The sequence below is a fragment of the Phocoena sinus genome, chromosome 15 (assembly GCF_008692025.1).
Source record: "Phocoena sinus isolate mPhoSin1 chromosome 15, mPhoSin1.pri, whole genome shotgun sequence".
Lineage (NCBI taxonomy): Eukaryota > Metazoa > Chordata > Mammalia > Artiodactyla > Phocoenidae > Phocoena > Phocoena sinus.
In genome coordinates this window covers 51768555-51788636 of record NC_045777.1, presented here as the reverse complement: position 1 = coordinate 51788636, position 20082 = coordinate 51768555, and the positions used below count along the sequence as shown (strand labels likewise).

At 48.7% G+C, this 20082-nt stretch overlaps 1 protein-coding gene and 1 non-coding gene across 5 annotated transcripts in view; one reads left to right on the top strand and one right to left on the bottom strand.

The window, feature by feature from the left end:
• Window positions 1–20082, bottom strand: part of PDPK1 (3-phosphoinositide dependent protein kinase 1) — a 67720-nt gene that overhangs the window by 18867 nt on the left and 28771 nt on the right. For 3 of the 4 annotated variants that reach the window (XR_004345687.1, XR_004345688.1, XM_032604360.1), the window contains exons 5-7: window positions 16772–16916; window positions 15791–15888; window positions 3734–3809 (exon numbers count right to left, since the gene is read on the bottom strand). Coding sequence is in view for 1 of the 4 variants with exons in the window: in XM_032604360.1 (XP_032460251.1) it covers window positions 3734–3809; window positions 15791–15888; window positions 16772–16916 (319 nt within the window). In the remaining 3 variants the exon portion in view is untranslated. The remainder of the gene's footprint in view (window positions 1–3733; window positions 3810–15790; window positions 15889–16771; window positions 16917–20082) is intronic. The other variant, XR_004345689.1, reaches the window with a different exon arrangement.
• Window positions 13223–13329, top strand: LOC116741061. The gene has a single exon (XR_004346035.1). It is a non-coding gene; the product is annotated as a U6 spliceosomal RNA (small nuclear RNA).

Genomic DNA, 20082 nt, shown 5'->3' with positions numbered 1-20082 from the left:
CACTGTGCAAAGCCCTGCCCCTCCTTTATGAACATTTTAATTATACATTTAAAAAATTTTTATTTTTATTTGTTTTTGGCTGCATTGGGTCTTCGTTGCTGTGCATGGGCTTTCTCTAGTTGCGGCGAGTGGGGGCTACTCTTCATTGTGGTGCGTGGGCTTCTCGTTGCAGTGGCTTCTCTTGTTGCGGAGCACAGGCTCTAGGAGCGCGGGCTTCAGTAGTTGTGGCATGTGGGCTCAGCAGTTGTGGCACATGGGCTCAGTAGTTGTGGCTCGCGGCTCTAGAACACTGGCTCAGTAGTTGTGGCGCGTGGGCTTAGTTGCTCCGCGGCATGAGGGATCTTCCCAGATCAGAGCTCAAACCCGTGTTCCCTGCATTGATTGGCAGGCGGATTCTTAACCACTGCGCCACCAGGGAAGCCCTTAATTATACATTTTAAAGGAAACACACTACGGTTCTGAATTTCCCTAAGTCTTTTCCAGAACCAGCTGGCAGGGACCCTGGAGGGGCTGCTCTGCTCACCACCCTCCTTCCCTCCTGCTCCTGTTTTTTCTCTCCCCTCAGTGCATCTCAGAGTTCATGGCTGAGAACTACTTTGCATATTTTATTTCCTCTGTAAATCTTGCATTCTATTCCCAGCTCAGCCCTATGAAAGCATCAAGACACAACTTGCCCTGCATGGCCAACTACCTCCCCACAAGCCCTAAATGTACGGAGGGCTCATGCATTGCTGGATACAGTCAGTTTCTGCAAGAGGCCACAGCTTGGCATTCTGGAAGATGAAATCGTAGGTCGTGAGTGGAGACAACAGGCCAATTACAGTGCTGGGGGCCTTGGGTGAAGGCTCTGTCCTCGGACCCATATCACAGCACCGTTGGCCTGGGGTAAATGAAGCACTTGATGTGGGTGAAAAATGCCACAGATCAGAAATCTGAGTCAACACACAGATGGAGTGAAGGGCATGTTAAAAATGAACGTACATTCTACTCAGTAACTAGTTCTTACACTTGGTTTTCTCTGCTGTTTAGTGTAGTTAAAATGGGGAGCTACAAGAGAAAAACGCCAACGGAAAAGTATCAGCCTTTCCATGTGGCAGTGGCCAGAGAGGAGGGGCAGAGCTGTGGGGTGGGGTTGCCTCTGCTGCTTTCACAGGTCATCTCCAGGGAGTGGGACTGCCAGCAGAACGGCTTCTGGGCTAACTTTCCACAGGTATCTTGCCATTTAAAATGTTTTTTAATACAATGAAAACTAAAGGGGGAAGCCAGTGTAACATTTCTGGAAAGCAGTATGCACCGATGATTTTTTAAATGCTCAGTTAAACCAAGTCACTCTACTTCTTGAAATTCAAAGAGGAACGTGGGGGATCCCTGGGAGACTCTCCAGCTGAACAGGCAGGAGGGTCCTTCTTCCCCAGCGCAGGACATGCCGCACGTAGAGGCACACCAGGCTGTGCCCAATATATGAAAACTACTTCAACATCTTTAACAGTAAAGGAAAAGCTCAATGAACTACAATGAATTCATATGTTGGAAAATCACACAGCTGTTAAAAGATTTCTGCCAATAATGTTAGTGATATGGGGAAATGTTCACCATATAATCACAGGGAGCAGGATTCAAAACTGGTTATTCAGTATGATTCCAGTTGTACAAAAATTATGTAAACACATTTAAAAGACACAGAAAAAAGTAGCTGGAAAGAAAGACGTACCAAAAATTATCTGTGACTACAAGTGGGTTGGAGACTATGAGTGTTTTTTTGGCTTTTATTGTTTGTTTGTTTTATTTTGGCCACCCGGACTGTGGGATCTCGGCTCCCCACCAGGAACTGAACCCAGGCCTCAGCAGTGAAAGCGCCGAATCCTAACCCCTAGACCACCAGGAAACTTTTTTTTTTTTATTCTCCATATTTTCTAAGAATTCTTTATAATGAATAAGTATCATATTTAGAATCAGGAAAAAAATTCTTAACTATTTTTTAAATAAGTATCACATGACTTTAAAAATTAAAAGCATAAAAAGGCACCCAGTGAGGTCTCACTCACAGCCCTAACCCTTACGCCCACCACAGATAACCAGTTATCCATGGCTTGTATATCCTTCTTGAGGTTTAAATGCACAGACAAGTGACTCTGGGTGGCCACTCTGTGTCTTCCTTCTCTCACTGAGTAGAGCCTGGAGACCTTCCTCCATTAGTACGAAAGGAATTCCTCTTCCTGAAAGTAAACCCCAACTCGAGGAAAAGCTAGTTCTTAGGCAGCAGTGACACACACTTGGAGAATCTGGCCCAGTGCACCCACCACCTGGAGGAGGGTCTCTCAGCCTGGGCCCTGTGGGCATCTGGGACCCGTCATCCTCTCTGGGGGGCCATTTCTACACTGTAGGATGTTGGCCAGCGCCCTTGGCTCCACCCATTCCCTTCCCACCCCCGCCAAGTTGTGACACCAAAACTGTGTCTAGACATGGCCAGATGTCCCCTGGCGGGCAGAACTGTCCCAGCTGGGAAGCCCTGACCTACAATAGCATCTGGCCCACAGTGAGAGCTCAAGGTCTGTTGGTTCAATAAGAGTAGAAAACAAAAAGCAAAACAAAAACAAAAAAAGCCCAAAGAGCCCAGCAACTGCTAAGATGCCCAAGCTTAATTTTTCTGAATATACTTCCAACCATCATGTTTGTGCCCTGTGGCTCCACCCCCTAAAGAGGTTTTAAAAAGCTATCAGGCTCAGAAATACAGAACTGCTGTGCCAAGAACCATCACTCCTCTGCTGCCCTGGCAGTCGCTTGTCACTTTAGGAAGGTGGCCCCTGGCAACCTGCCACTGCACGACACTGACCGTGTGGGCCTCTGTCAGCTCCAGCGATGGTCCCAGTGGGTTGAGTGTCTGGCTCAGGGCAGGAAGAATCCAAAGAAAAGCTTCAACCACAGAACTTGTCATCTCCAAACTCTGAAAGCCTAGGTTCTACTGCTGCCTCTCTGTCTTCTACCTGCCTCATGTCCACCCAAGACAGCACCCCAGACTTCTCCCAGCTCCTGGCCATCGTCACCCCCACCTGCTTTACCTCCACTGCCCAACTGCCCTGCCACTGACCCTCTCCACTCTCTGGACCTCCACTCTTGTGAACACAATATCCCACCCCCTGCACTTCTCATTTTCACAACTGAGGACTCCACCAAGGCTCTCAATCCTGTGGCCACCACTGGGCCTCCCCCCTGTAGTGCTGGCTGGGCTCCCGCTGGGAAACTGGCCCAGTCCTGTCCCCTCCCACAGACGCTGCCTTCTGGGCCTGTCCTGCACTCTGCAGAGCACGTTACACTGAACAGTTGACCTGCTGCTGCTGCCACAGCCAGGGCGCCTGAGCTGGAGGTGGCACCGTGGCACCAATGGTCCCAGGGCTCTGGGACACAGCAGGAAGCCTCGTGTCACTAATACAGACCTGTCGGCCACAGTACTCCCCACTGAATAGTTAGTTGTTTAGTTGTTCCTGAAGGAACAAGATCAAATCTCGAAGCATAAAAGCAACAACCACCCCAGGAAGTATAAGTAGTAACAAAGTAGCACACAGGTTATCAAAGGAAAGATGCTGGTTAAAAGACAAATGGCTAACTTCTTCCAAAGTAGGCTTGGCTATGTAAAGGCCATGAAAGGCACTCTCTTAACTATTAACTTCACCTGAAAAAAATACCAACTACTTATAGAGAAAAGAGAATTATGGATCAGATGAAAACAGGTTACCTTTTACAGGCCGATTTCTCTGTGAGCAGCTCTGGAGAAACATACTGGGCTGTTCCTACAAACGAGTTGGCCCTGGCTGATGAGAAGAGGGAAAAGGGTTAAGTTCATGCTGAGACACAGAGCATTTTCCACAGTGGACACTGCATAGTCGGTGTTCATCTCTCGGGAAGCCACCGTCACCTGAGATCAGACTGTACGCTCCCGAGAACGGGACTTGTCAGAGGCCCTCCCATCACACCCCCTTCTTGGACCCGCCCCTTTGAGGGCTGGCTTCAAGGTTGCCTGCTCAGCAACACCAGCCCTGACTGCCAGGGCAGCCCCTCGTGGACCCCTCCCTGCCTTTCGCCAACACACCTGAGTGGCCCTCGCCCAGCGTGCTGTCAGCTGGGAGCATCTTGAGGACAGGGGCCTTGTCTGTTCACTGCTGGACCTGTGGTGCCTAAAACAGCCCCGGACACACGCAGAATGTGGAAAGGACTGGATCTCCCGCAAGCTGCACGCAGGGCAGGGATACCCTCTCCTCATAACAAACAGTTCAGGCAGGTTAGGGACTACGAGAGGAATAAGACTCGGGTGTCACGGCCAGAGACCCTCTGCAACAGTCTGCCACCTCTAGTACTGGACTGTGCCAAGTTCAACTGCAGACTTGTGGGGTCTGGCTGCTGGCCCCACCCATCACTGCCACAAGGAGGCATGATACCCACGTCACCCTAGCAGGTCCTCAGGGGCTCATCAGTGGCCAGGCAGCCCTGAAAGAGCAGCACTGTGGGCACAAGCCAGCCTGCCCACACCCCATCCCCCAGCACCACTCCAGAGGTATCCCCCGCGGGGCATCCTCTGGCATCGGGGACAGAACAGCTGCTTTCAGCCTTGCCCACAACCAGAGGACACAGGATTGGGGATTCCTGTGTGAGAGCCGCCCACCATCTGAGGACAAATCACTTCTCTAAGGAGCACATGAAGTGCTGGGTCACCTCCACTGATTGATTCACTGGGGACACCCATGGCACTAGCAGCCAACTGCCTCCCACGACCTTCCACGCCTGCGCTGCATAACCAGACTCGGTAACCCGCTTTGAACGGCTGCCAGCGAGGCTCTGGTCCTGCTCAGACTGCCCTTCCCACTACCAGGTCCCTGCACGGCAACCCGGGCACGTGCAGGACACAACACCACAGCTCAATACCATTGTGCTCCAGACAAACAAGACCCTTTCACCTAGCCTGACCTACAGATCAAGCTGTCCCTTTCCTCAACATCTTTAATAATCTGGGCTAGAAATTACTTGTCTCCGTGGACAAATTTTCCTGAACTAACTTAGAAAGTGTACCGGGTAAAACATTACACCAATATACCTACCACTGAGAGGTCTCTGGCCCTTCAGGATCACTTCTGAAATCAGGCAACACTAAAAACTGTAACAGGCCCCCGGTGAAGGGGCCTGCCTGTTGGCCCCACTGTCTCAGCTGTGGACAACTGGGCCCCCGGGACATCTGGCAATGCCTGGAGACATCTCTCGCTGCCACAATGGGGGCGGGAAGGGGCTGCTGTCACCTAGTGGGTAGAAGCCAGGGATACAGCTAAGTATCCTGCAGGGCACCAGACAGCCCCACAGCCAAGAATTCTCCAACCCCAAACGCCCCCAGGGGCTTGGCTATGAAGCCCTGGGTGGCCTCCTTGGGACAGCGCTCTGCCCAGACATTAGCATCTGCCCTCCAAAGACCTGGCTCTAAACACAGCAGGAGCAACTCACTCAGTTCTGGGATGTTCTAGAGGAGGGAGAGCTGGGGAAGGGAGGATGGCTGAAATTCCTTCTTTTTCGTCTTTCCTTCTCAAAGTCAACCACCCTGCTACACAAAGTGCTCCAGTTTGGGGAAAGTACCCTTCTCTTCCTGCAATGACTGAAGGCTCTGTACTGGGCACCTCAACTTAGGCCTGACTCAGAAATAACCTGACAGGGTACAGCCACCTGCAGTAAAACACGACAGACCCATGCTTTGTCTGTCTATAGCTGTATTCTTTACAGTGTATGGCTATAAACAACACAACACCAGAATTAAAATGCAAAAGAAACCCAGGGCCCATGGCCACACCAATTCAGCATGCAATGGTCTGCTGTGAGGCAGGCCCACTGGCCATGGTGGCCATCGGCTCCCCATCTGCCATCCCTGGGGTGGGCAGCCAGCAGGGCTCCCCATACGGGAGACTTCCTAACTGCGGGTCCAAGAGCCTCCAAAGGCAGATGCCTAAAAAACACAGACAAGGCCGACATGCTGCACCTTCCCCATGTGTTCCCAGATGCGGCCTCTGTCCTTCTCTGTGCCCTGGAGCCAGCAGGAACCCCCAGTGGGAGACAGGAGAGAGATGGAGATTATTCCTCCTGGCCAACCCCCAGGCCACAGCCCTCTCCCACCACAGAGCCCACCCCCACACACACACACCCCCACCCCGCCCTCAGGTGCTGGTCCCTCCCACCTGCCCTCCCAGGGCCGAGGGGCTCTCTATCCCGCTGCGGGAGTCCAGCTTCCTTGGGCCCTGCTGTCTGTAACTGGTCCCCTAGGTCAGCTACTCTCCTGTAGACTTCTCAGCCACATTTGCATCCTTCCAGGACCCTGACAGCTGATAACACTGAAGTGATTCAACAGAGGAAGAAAACAAATCAAGAGCTAAAACCAAGTGAAACCATTCAACCTTACAATGAATCAAAGAAATGTTAATTAATATGGTAGCCTATCAAATCAGCAAAGATAAAAAAGAAGGAAAATGCGCAGTATTGGCAAGGATTTGAAGAGGAAAACCTCACAGTGCTACTGGTGGGAATGTGAAATGCTGTGACTTTGGAGGAGCAATTTTCCAAAACACATCAAAAGCCATACAGGGGCTTCCCTGGTGGCGCAGTGGTTGGGAGTCTGCCTGCCGATGCTGGGGTCGCGGGTTCGTGCCCCGGTCTGGGAGGATCCCACGTGCCGCGGAGTGGCTGGGCCCGTGAGCCATGGCCGCTGAGCCTGCGCGTCCGGAGCCTGTGCTCCGCAGCGGGAGAGGCCACAGCAGTGAGAGGCCCGCGTACCGCAAAAAAAAAAAAAAAAAAGCCATACAGGACAGGCTTGCTCTCTGATCCAGCAATTCATTTCTGGCACCTGATCCTCCAGGACGGAGCCAGCACAGATGGCAGGGCCATGACACAATCCTTCGGGGGCCAGGCTTCAACTCGATACTTCACCTGTTCAGTGTTTCTGTTCTTCATAATGATTGTGCATTACTTCCGTGATTTATATTTTTAAATGCTATTATTGAAAAGTTCTAGAAATATATTTTTATATGGAAAGATATGTATTACACATAATTAAATAATTCAGGCTATCACACAGTATGCAGAGGTATTTGTGCTTGTAAATAGCTACATTATGCACAAAACAAAGTGGACAGGAGACACACACACACTGCATGGCTGGGCTTTAAAGAGCAAATCATGACGGCATCAGGACTGTGTGCTGCTGCTTCTGTAAGCTTTCTGGGCCTGCGTCTGCTTGTCCCCCACAACACCTGCTGCTTCCTCTTCCCCAGGAGCCTATGTCCACCTTCTTAAAGGGACTCCCAAGTCCCTGGGGATACAGAGTCACCCCTTTAGAAAGGAGCTCTTTCACTAGTCTAGAGATGAATGAATCCTCTGGAGTGTGGAAAAGAATAACTGTCCTCAGAATGATGTTCTAAAGACATAAAATAATATCTACAAGACTATACATAATGAAAGTATCAAAATATTAAAGTAATAAATATGCAATATACTAATATGTTTCTTTTTTATTAATACACCAACAAGATCTGGCAGCAGGTCTATTAATAGAGTAATTCTGAAGTAGCGATGAGCATAAACTATATCAAGAATCTGTGACGACTGTGACAGGACATGAAAACATCTGTGATTTCTAATGACACAGATGTTTGTTGCCTACCTTCATAACTGAAGGAGATGCTCGATTTCACTGAAGGGTTAGTGAAAACAAGTAATTTTCTCCTCTCCCACTTCACGAATGGCAGATTTCTATCTGTGACACCAGGGTAAGAGCCCAAGAGTGCATTAGAAAGCCACAGAGATAATCTAGTTACCTACCCCAGTAAGCTCAGAGACTAGCCAGAGGTCAAAATTCTCCAGCTACTGGAAAACCAAGGCCCACAAGCCACTGTTGGCTTATGCTGCCTCCTTTAGGCTACTAACCCACTCAACAGGAGGCCAAAGGGTCAGGGTAAAGAAGGGTTTGGGCTGGGTTGTTACCTCCACCCTCAAAGTGGTTCAAATAAACGGGCCAGCACCCTGGGCTGTGGACCACTCTGGCCACCACAGATCTGCAGGTCAGACTGTGAGGTGCCAGCGGGGACGGAGGGACCTGACATGCTCCTGAGGTCAGAACACTCTTTTCAAAGCCAAAAGTGCAGACCACTATTGTCTTATCCATGAACCCACATGTGAAGCACAGCAAACACACTCCACAAAATGTGCTTATTAGCTCTTGGACAGAACACAAGCAAACTGAATCCAGCAACACATAAAAAGGAGTGTGCACCACGACCAACTGGGATTTAATCTCAGGAATGCAAGGGTGGTTCAGCACATAAAAACCAATCAATACATTACATCACATCATTAGAATAAAGGACAAAAACCACATGACCATCTTGATCAAGAGATGCAGAAAAACCATCTAACAAAAATCCAACACTCCTTCATGGTAAAGTATAAAACAAACTAGAAACAGAAGGGAACTTCCTCGGGGCTTCCCTGGTGGCGCAGTGGTTAAGAACCCGCCTGCCAATGCAGCAGACACAGGTTCGAGCCCTGGTCCAGGAAGATCCCACATGCCACGGAGCAACTAAGCCCGTGTGCCACAACTACTGAGCCCACGTGCCAAAACTACTAAAGCCCGTGTGCCTAGAGCAACAAGAGAAGCCATCACAATGAGAAGCCCGCGCACCACAATGAAGAGTAGCCCCCGGGATTTCCCTGGTGGCACAGTGGTTGAGAGTCCGCCTGCCGATGCAGGGGACACAGGTTCATGCCCCAGTCCGGGAAGATCCCACATGCCGCGGAGCAGCTAGGCCCGTGAGCCATGGCCACTGAGCCTGTGCGTCCGGAGCCTGTGTTCCGCAACAGGAGAGGCCACAACAGTGAGAGGCCCGCGTACCGCAAAAAAAAAAAAAAAAAAAAAAAAGAGTAGCCCCCGCTCGCCAGAACTAGAGAAAGCCTGCGCGCAGCCACAAAGACCCAACGCAGCCAAAAATAAATAAAATGAATAAATTTAAAAAAAAAAAAAAGAAGGGAACTTCCTCAACCTGATAAAGGTACCTATGAAAAACCCACAACGAACATCATACTCAATGGTGAAAGACAAAGCTTTTCCCCTAAGGTCAAGAACAAGACAAGGATGCCTGCTCTCGCCATTTCTATTCAATGGGGAGGTTCTAGCCAGGGCAATTAGGCAAGAAAATGAAGCAAAACGCATCCAGGCTGGAAAGGAAGAAGTAAACTATCTCTAATCACAGATGACATGATCTGTACGTAAAAAGTCCCAAGGAAGTCACTAAAAAACTATTAAAACTAATAAACAAGTCCATCAGGTTGCAGGACGTAAGATCAGTGTACCAAAAAAAATCAACTATGTTTCATATACTCTCAATGAACAATCTGAAAATTAAGAAAACAATTACATTTACAATAGCCTCAAAAATAAAATGAAATACTTAGGAATAAACTTAACAAAAGAAGTGCAAAGCTGGGACTTCCCTGGTGGCGCAGTGGTTAAGAATCCGCTTGCCAATGCAAGGGACACAGGTTCGATCCCTGGTCCGGGAAGATCCCACATGCCACAGAGCAACTAAGCCTGCGCGCCACAACTACTGAAGCCCACGCACCCTACAGCCCAGGCTCCGCAACAAAAGAAGCCAACCGCAATGAGAAGCCCGCGCACAGCAACGAAGAGTAGCCCCTACTCACTGCAACTAGAGAAAGCCCATGCACAGCAACAAAGACCCACCACAGCCAAAAATAAAATTAAAAAAAAAAAGTGCAAAGCTTATAACACGGAAAACTACAAAAAATTTTTGAAAGAAATTACAAAAGATATAAATAAACAGAAAGACATTCCACGTTGAAGGATCAGAAGACAATATTGTTAAGAGAGCAATACTCCCCAAACTGATCTATACATTCAACAAAATCCCTATCCTAATCCCAGCTGGCTTTCACTTAGCACAATGTTTTCAAGGTTCATCAATGCTGGAGCCTATATCAGAACTTCATTCCTTTTAAGGCTGAATAATATTCCACTATACAGATAGACCACACTCTGTTTATCCATTCATCAGTTGATGGACACTTGAGTTGTTTCCACTCCTTGGCTATTACAAATAAAGCTGCTATGAACACTAGCACACAACTTTTTATGTAAACATTTGTTTTTCAGTTCTCTTGGATATATACCTAGAAGCTGAATGGCTGATTATAAGGTAACTATGCTTAACCTTCTGAGGAATTGCCAGACTTTTCCAAAGCGGCTGCATCATTTGACAATCCCACCTGCAGAGTACAAGGGCTTTGATTTCTCAACAGCCTTGCTAATACTTCTTATCAGATGTCTTTTTGATTAGTCATCCTAGTGGGTGTGAAGTGGTGTCTCAGTGTGGTTTTGATTTGCATTTCCCTAATGATACTGAGCATCTTTTCATGTGTTTATTAGCCATTTGCTTATCTTCTTTAGAAAAATGTCTATTCAGACCCTTTGCCCATTAAAAAAACATTTTTTTTGTTATGAGTTCTTTATATATTCTGGATACAAGCCCCTTATCAGATATATGATTTGAAATTTTTTTTTCTTATTCAACCCCATAGGTTGTCTTTTTCACTTTCTTAATGGTATCACAGCACCAAAGTTTTAAAACTTGTTCTGCTGCTTGTACTTCTGGTATTGTATCTAAGAAACCAGAGCCTAACCCAAGGTCAAGAACGTTTACTCCCATGATTTCTTCCAAGAGTGTAATAGTTTTAGCTCCTACATTCAGATCTCTGATCTGTCCAAGTTAACTTTTGTGTATGTTGTGAGGTGGGGTAATAGTGTTTTTGATGAATTGGTCATCATTGGAGGATGACAGTGAACCAATTCATGCTTTCCAAAAGCTGCAAATAAAGGGGAATGAAGCAAGCACTTATCCTGTTTTTCCTCCACAATCAATATCACTAGTTAAACAAATAGTGGCTAAGGGGAAGTTTCTCTTTAAAGAAGAATTCCAGGGATTTTTCCCTGGTGGCGCAGTGGTTAAGAATTCACCTGCCAATGCAGGGAACACGGGTTCGAGCCCTCGTCCGGAAGATCCCACATGTCGCAGAGCAACTAAGCCCATGTGCCACAACTGCTGAGCCTGTGCTCTAGAACCCGCGAGCCACAACTACTGAAGCCTGTGCACCTAGAGCCTGTGCTCCGCAACAAGAGAAGCCACCGCAGTGAGAAGCCCAGCACCACAACTAACAGTGGCCCCCACTCACCACAACTAGAGAAAGGCCGCGCGCAGCAACAAAGACCCAACGCGGCCAAAAATAAAATAAATAAATAAATTTATTTAAAAAAAAAAAAAAAAAAAAGAATCTGCCTGCCAAGGCAGGGGACACAGGTTCAACCCCTGATCTGGGAAGATCCCGCCTGCCACAGAGCAACTAAGCCCATGCACTACAACTACTGAGCCTGCGCTCTAGAGCCCGCAAGCCACAACTACTGAGCCTGCGCGCCCTACAGCCTGTGCTCCGCAACGAGAAGCCCGCGCACCGCAACAGAGTAGCCCTCGCTCGCTGCAACTAGAGAAAGCCCGTGTGCAGTAACGAAGACTCAACGCAGCCAATAAGTAAATAATTAAAAAAATTTTTTTAATTAAAAAAAAAAGAATTCCAGCTCAAGAATGAAAGAACTGGGCTATGATCACTCTGCATTCTCTAATGAACTGATGGATCTAGGATATCATCGCTATAAAGGGCTGTTGACAGGGAGAGATGAATGGATGCTACATGCTTTCTAATGAAGAACACACCACACACACCAGCCTCTGGTGTGAAAGGACTGAACCTGAATGTGATCAAGCAGCCACATCCAACTCCCAATTTTCAAGACATACAGAGGGGAGAGGAGCATGTTACATGACTCCACAGAGATGCAATCAGCAAACTCTGGGAAACTCTATAAGACAAATGACCTGGTTTCTTCAACAGACTGCAAGGGAAAAAACAGATGGAGAAGAAGCTATAGATAACAGAAATTTAAGAGAAAAATTAGCTAAGCTCAATGTGAGAATTTTATGTGAAACCTGATTCAAGTAAGCAACAAACCAAAAAATTATGATGTGGAATTATGGCAACTGGAAACTTAACGTGGACTAAATATTTTAAGATATTAAGCTATTACTGCTAATTTTTTAATGTATAAAAATGGCATGGTATTATGGTTATGTTTTTTAAAAATAAGCTTTGTATTTAGTAATAAATACTAAAATATTTACAGGGAAAACAAATCGATGATGGTGGAAATCAGGTCACAAGGATGTTCTGAATTTTTACAAAAAGCAGGTACCCTTGTGTTTTAAAAACAACAACACTCTATGCATCACAGATATGACTAAACAAATACCAATACTAAAAAGACCAGAGTAATCGCTTCTCGATGGCTGGGAGGTATGCTTGGTGGTGGGAGTATAGGGGAGCAGGTGGCCCCACATGTGTTAGAGTGGCGGCAGGGCAGAGGCTGTGAGAGGGTCTCCAGCCCACAGCACAGCAGGATGGGGGTCAACGCTGGTCAAAGGGTCTGGACAAAGGCGGTCCACAGAGGGCCACTGCACAGGTGCAGGTGCAGTGACAGTGATGCTGGCTCTGAGGCTTCCCCGCTGCATCCCCTCTCCAGCAGTCCCCACACCTGGCGCCCCCCCTCCCTGCATCCCCATATGTGGTGAGTGGAGCCTCCACGCCCAACTGTACCAGAAAGGCCTGCACAACTCAGGACAGGCTTCCAGACACAAACCTCAAGTCTCAACCTCCAGGGCACCCTGAACTCCCCAAGCTTCTTGCAAAGAGGGCCACAGCCAGGCACACGGCCACAGATGAGGGGCTGACTCCATGTTATTAAGCCACCCTCAGTGTAAAGCTCTGTGGGACCCCTGTGCAAGGTTAGAAGGTCTAAGTCCTCTGTGCCAGAAAGGCCCATCGATCCATGTGCCCACCCACCCTCACAGCACAGGGGTCACTCCCTGGACCCGACGGGGCTCCCCCCGTCCCAGGAGCCACCCACTGGGACGGAGGTCTGTGAAGACAGACAGCCTGTCTCTCACAAGGCGGAGGGCGAAACATGCTCACTGCACAGCTAAGGAACCTGGGCCTCGCTCCCACCAACACTTCCCTTCTGGAAGCTTTAAGATGTTTTGAGGAAACCATCTCTGTACAAAAGTTTATAAAGCTAATACAAGTGCTCGCTTCGGCAGCCCATATACCAAAATTGGAACAATACAGAGAAGATTAGCATGGCCCCTGCGCAAGGATGACACGCAAATTCATGAAGCGTTCCACATATTTTAGCTGATTCACTTTGTTATACAGCAGCAACTAACACAACAATGTAAAGCAATTATACTCCAATAAAGATGTTTTAAAAAAAAAAAGCTAATGCAGGAATAAACTCTAAGAGTCTAAACTACGTCAAACAGAAAATGAGAGTATGTCACCAAAATTATTCATTCACGTAATTATGCATGTTTTCTACATTTCCTCTAAGGGAAAAAAAAAAGCCAACTCAACTGTGTATATTTAAATATCGATAGTTCTGCCTGGTTTACAATGTTAAGGACTTTTTAGCCTCCTGCTTCCAGACAGATTTTAAAACTCAGGTTTATTTCACTATTTCACCAATGCATTTAAGTTCTTACATTTTTTTAATGGCTACATGACAGTAGGAATAGCCTGTGCCAAATATCAGATCTGAAGAAAATCAAGTGAAGAAAAAAGGACCAAGCAGACTCTGAGGGGGTGACTCCCATGGCTGACTGGCAGGCGGTGGCTGGTCTCAGCGGTAAGTCACACACGAGATGCCCAGCAGCCCAGCAAGAACATTCAGGTTCTTGTTTGGTTCACCTCTGTCATGGACAATGCTTAGGTTACGAGTTATACCATGTCTATCAAAACATAATTAGTGGCCAACAAAATGTTACTATACAATAGGAATGAGTCAAATAGATCAAGGTTTGGGGCATGTCACAGGTGCCAGGAGGACTTCCTGGGGCTTGGGAAGTGCACCTCCAGGCAGGAGCCCTGGGTGGGAAGTACAATACAAAGGTAGGCAAGCGTCGCCAGGACTAAGCCTCACTGAGAAATAAGAGCATCTGCCTTGACTGCAAGTTTTGTTTCAAACACAAAAGGGTGGTTCTTTAAGATTCTCAGAAAAGTTCCCGAATTCAAGATGCCATCTTGTGACTCAAAGAGTGTCTGTGCACAGATGAAAGCACTGACAGAATCTTGACAAGAACCCTCAGTTTGAAAATACAGGGCTGGGAAAAGGCCTGGAAAGGAAAGATCACACACCCTGCTGAAGGGAACCCATGGAGGCCCAGCCAGGCCCTTCCAGCAGCACAGAGTCAAGACTGCCCACCATGCCCGGGAGGAGCAAAACCCCAAGTGTTAGCCCCGCAGCTGCTGCGAAACAGGCCTCAGTTCAAGCCCGAGGCAGAGCAGGCCAGCGCAGCTGAGCTAGAGGGCTCTTCGGAGGGGCCCAGCTCCTCCCCACCACTGCCCTGCGCTCACAGCTCCCCTTTACCACTCAAGAGCAGCTGCAGCGAACTGGATGCTTCTGTTTGAATCTTTCTTCCACCAACAAACCCTCTACCCTCCCCTAGCATGTCCGTCCCCCCAGGGCTCTCCATCAAGGTCCTTCTTTGAGGGGTACCCACAAGCCCGGCAGAGAAGCACATGCCCTGGGTGGAGGTCCCTGCAGCAGCCTCCCAGGTCAGGGTAGCTCTGACAGTCACACCTGTCCCTACACCCAAGTTTCATTTTCAAGGTCACTTATTAACTCACACAGGGGCTTTGAGTTTCCCCCAACCCTCACCATAAAGGGCTTTATCTTCTCTCTACCCCAATACTTGAACACAGTTTTCAGGAGTTAAATTGCCATTTTTTATACCCTCGGAGTTTATGATTTCCATTCAACAAACACCTGAAGGACAGCAAGATGCCCCCACTCCCACCATGGCCGAGATGCCCCTGGGTAGCTAAGATACCCAGGGCTCTCTTCTGACCCAGGTGGACTGCGAGCAACTGTCACAGTACATAATCCGGCTAGGAAATACCCTAGAGGAACAGTGGTTAGAAGGGTCTGCAATGATTAACATGTACTTGACCAGCAGGAAAAAAAACAGCCCCCAACTCATTCTGTGATCTTATAGAACCTCACTATAATCGGCGTGCCTGGGCCACCACCCCTGGCAGGTGCGCACAGGAGACAGGCAGACAGTCAGCACTGGGATACAAGGTCAGTCGCGCGCGTGCGCGCATGTGTGCGTGCAAGTGCGCGCGCGCGCATACCACCCCCCAACCCCAGAGAACCCACAGTGCCAACAGGAAGACCTGGGAGCTGACCTCACACCCCTGCATGGGAGACCAGGAACAAATGTGGCACCCCAGCATCTTCTAGGAAGATGACTAGGGAGGGTGAGCCACAGTGGGCATCTGAGGGCCTATGACAACATGCAGAAAGCACCTGGTGACCTATACTACCACTTGAGGCCAGGAGGACCAACCACAGGCAGCCTGTGAAGCCCCTCCCTGCACCCACCAGACCAGGCACACACCTGCCCAGACCCTCAGCTAAAGCTGCCCAAAGGCAGAGGCTTCCTCTGTGAAAACTCAAGCATCCATTTTATAATAACAAAGGTACTACAAACAACTGTCATTAATGATGAGCATAAGGCAATTCAACCTGTTTCTAAGAAGCTGGTTTTGATTTAAGCACTGAGCAGGGATCTACTAGAAATAAAACACACACCTTGTTTACTCTCTGGGGATAATACTTTTGCTGTTCCAAAATCTGTGATCTGGATGTGCATATCTTCATTTAACAAAATATTTTCTGGTTTCAGGTCCCTGTGAAAGCAGATTTTTTTACGTTTGAGATGAAATATTTTAAACAGTAACATTATTACAAACTCTAAATTTTGCTAAAACCAAAATGAACTGATTAATACCTATAATCTTTACAGACTAACAACCAAGAATGCAAGTCTAAAGTTAGCACTGAACAAATATCAACTGCATATAATGAGGACATTCAAATTACATCATTTCATAACTGCATCTACCATTTCAATAAACTTTGAAGTATAATCTATCATGCCTAACCTATAAAGCGCCTTTAAACCTTCTGTGGTATCATTACGCAATAAATGCACACCTTAAATTTATATATACATATGTCAACTATTTCTCAGTAAAACTGGGAGGGAGAAAATGGTTAAATGGTAAATTTTATCTATTTTAGGCTTTTTTCTTTTCTTTTTGTCTGCGCCGCGCAGCTTGGTGGGATCTTAGTTCCGACCAGGGATTGAACCCATGCCCCTTGCAGTGGAAGCTCGGAGTCCTAACCACTGGACCACCAGGGAATTCCCAGTAAATTTTACGTTATGGGTATTTTACCACCAAAAAAAAAAAAAAATCAGTAAGAAAAAGAAAGCTTAAATGAACACTTTCAATTTGACTTTATCGGAAAATCATGGAAAATGATAAGTACACACAGAATCTACAACTGACAAAATAAAAGCACCAGTCAACATGGATAAGAGAATCGTTAGTCTGGCAAAAAAGACATCTGACCAATTTCATCTGATATTAAAGGTCCACAGTCTCTCAACATCAGAGTAATGTGAACTCTTCTTAATTCTCACAATGAGGCATCCCACCCTCCATAAAAGAGACCAGAGCTGACCCCCCAGGCCTGGGGAGCAAAGCCTGTAGCCCCCTGGCTTGGTACCTGTGAATGATGCCCTTGCCATGCAAGTACTCTAGGGCAGACACCATCTCAGCTGTGTAAAATCGGGTGCATGTCTCATCGAACGAACCAATTTTCCGAATGTATTTAAGTAGTTCTCCATTTTTGGCATAACTAAGGCCAAAATCTAAACATTGGATAGTTAAGGAAGAGAGCAAAAATCTTTCTTTCAAACTGACCTTAACAGCCCAGTAGCAATTTTTTAAATTAATTAAAACTGAAGGTACCTGTGGCCCGAGACAGCTGCCCCTCTTCCAGCCAGACCCTACCGCAGCCGCTGGGTCTGCAGGGAATCCCTGGCTCCAGGACAGGGTCCCAGCGTGAGTTTTTCACCAACAACAAAAGCACATGCCTCTCAGGCCAACTGCCCCTTCTGGACCCCCCATTCCCAGAAGACACCTGTGGGCTCAGTGAAGGGAAGCCACTAGAGATGGTGGTCAGGGCCTGTGGCCCCAACGCCATCAGCACACAGCCTCCAACCTGCACCAACCACACATGCCGTGCTCAGTCCATTCACGTAAAGGTTCCTCAAATGAATGCTCCTTCCCAAGTATAAAGTGACAGGTTTTGTAAGAGAAATGCCATTAATAGATAAACTCAATCTATTTATTGGGCCCCCACTGGGGAGAGACTCGAGGAAAAGAGTCATCTTTCCCTTGGACACCACTGCAGTGTGATTTGTTTTACTTCTGTTCTCCCTTTTTCTAAGAGGAGAAACTATAAATGGATCCCATATAACTGCTTCCTCCTGGAAGCACCAAACATCCACACATCTTAATGGAAATCTACAGGTACTCTGCCACTCCCTGGCAGAATGGCACCCAAGTCCTCACCCGCCCTGAGCATCAGCTCCGAGGGGGTAAGGGGTGACCTGTGCTCAAGGTGTCCCATCTGGCTTCTGTTTGCCAAGGCACTTGCCATCTCCCACCAAAGAAGATGCCTGAAGCTGCAGCCCAGGAGGGAAGAGACCACTAACCGAAGCTGCTCAAACCTGCCTGTGATCGAGCCCCACATGTGGCCTCCCAAGCTCTTCCAATTAGAACAACGTTTAACAGGAAGCTGAAGCCCAAAACCAACCTTACTTCTAGGGAATGCAAAGGGTCTCGGCCAGGGCCCCTTCCCTCCTCTCCTTGCTTTGATCCCTCCTCGGGGAAGGCTGGTATCCGCGGCCTCCTCACCAGCAGCCTGCAGACTCTGGCCCACCCAACCCCAAGCACGGGCCCCGCCTGGACCTGGACCTGGACCAGCCGCAGAGCCTCCCCACTGAGGAGCACAGTCTCCCAGAAACCAGCAGCCCACGTGAGAGGCTCGGCCATGGTCACAGGGCCTCTTCTGGCTTCACAGGTTTTGCCCCTTATCTGACCACTCCCTGAGTTCCTGTTTCCGCTGTAAGGGACACTTCCAGTTCTCTGCTCGGCTGTGGCGCTAAGTGACCGACAGGTTTTGAACATGACATGTTGTAGACCATGGCTCCAAGCCCGTGTTCTCTCTGACCACACATGTTCCTCACTGCCCAGAAACACTCTTTCAGACCTCATTGGTCCATTTCACACCCTAGAACATTTCTACCTCCCTCAGCACAGCTAAGGCCCCAGGGCAGTGAGGGGAGGCTGCTCTCTCACAGGGAGCGAGTCAATTCCTGGGATGATGAGCACAGATCAGGCCTGTGGCAGAGCCTGAGAGCCTGCTGAGCCCAATGCCTGCGCTTTGCAGAGGAACCCAGTCCAGAGAGGTTAAGCAACTGACTCAAGGTCACAAAGCCAAGGAGGGACAGGACTGGAGCCCAGCTTCTTGAGGTCTAGTGTGCTGTTCCTGTCCCCAAGCTTCAAGAGAGGACACACAAGGACAGGCAGGTGGGAGGTGGAGGAAGAACGCAGGTTAGCAGAGCAACAGCCTCTGAAACCCTCAGCCTTCATCCCTGCTGGAGGGAAAGGCACCCTGGCTGGCTGGCTGTGGTGCCCAGCCCTGCATTGCACCTAAGGAGGGAGGGAGGGAGGGCTTCTCTGAGCTCAGCCCTCTCTGGGGAGCAGGGATTGAGTCTGGTCAAACTGAATCTCCAGAGGGCAAAGAGGCTGACAGTGCCCAGGAGGTCCCTCCAGATCTATCTGCCTGTTTTCAGGCTGCTGCAGGGGTGTCACCAGCTCTGCCTCACCTGTCCTGAGAGTGTGCTTAGCCCTGTAGTCACTGGAGGAGCTGCTCCCCTCTCTCCCCAATGTGTAAATTACAGCTAAAAGGAGGATAGTGTGCACACTGGGGCTTTTATTCAGGCAGAGTGCTTCCTTTTCTTTATCTTTCAACACACTGTATACTACAAAGGATTTCCAGGGGAGCAGAAGTCCCCAGGTCTCGCTCCTGTCAGAGGTAAGTGAGCCCCTGCAATCTCCACAGGCTTTCAAATTTGTCTTAAAATGTCAAAAGCAACAGACACCACTGGATAGAGACCTAGAGTCCCCTCCACCTGCATTACTCTGGCCAATCCCGTCTGAAATCAGACAGCGAGCTCACTCATCTAGCCTCTGAGTGCCTGATCCTACTGAACATGATCTTGGGAGAAGATGAAGTCAAGTGTGTGCGACCTGCCGGAGCCTCCCAACCAACACGACTTATTCTCCCCAGGCCCCGTAGGAAGCCCAGGCCTGGGACTCCAGGAATTCTGGCAGCCAGAGAGCCCCACAGGCTCAAAGAGAAGCACCATCACATGGGTGCCATGGAGCACAAGGAGCAAGAGGTCTAGGTGGCCTCAGAGGTGAGATACAGAACAGATCGGTCACTGATGGCTGCTGCATGAGCAGTGACAGCAGACGGGGACATGGGGCAATGCTGAAGCCAGATGGAGAGGCAAACACTTTAAAAGACCTAAAACAAACCAACAAGGAACCCCCCTCCTGCCCCACATGCTCTTGGCTACTAGACCACTTTACTGCTCCCCTTTACGGTGAAACCACTGGGAAAACCCTGCTTTGTTTGCCTTTCCTTGCCTCTCTCTCTTGATTGAGCCCTCAGCCCCACCCCCAGACTGCCACTCTCAACAACACTTTGCATGGGAAGCAATCCACAGGTCAGGCCAGGGCCCAGCTACTTGACCACTTGGCACTATCTGGCAGGGCAGCCAGCACCCTCCACCAGAAACCATCTGGTCCATTGCCCCTGGGACTCTGTTCTCTCCACTCATTGGAACTCTTCCCTGCTGGGCACCCTCCGGCCCACCGACACCCCAGCCCACCCCCCACCAATCTGCACACCAACCTGACTTCTCAGGCTCTGCAGGCAGCCACCCAGTAGCCCACTCAGGC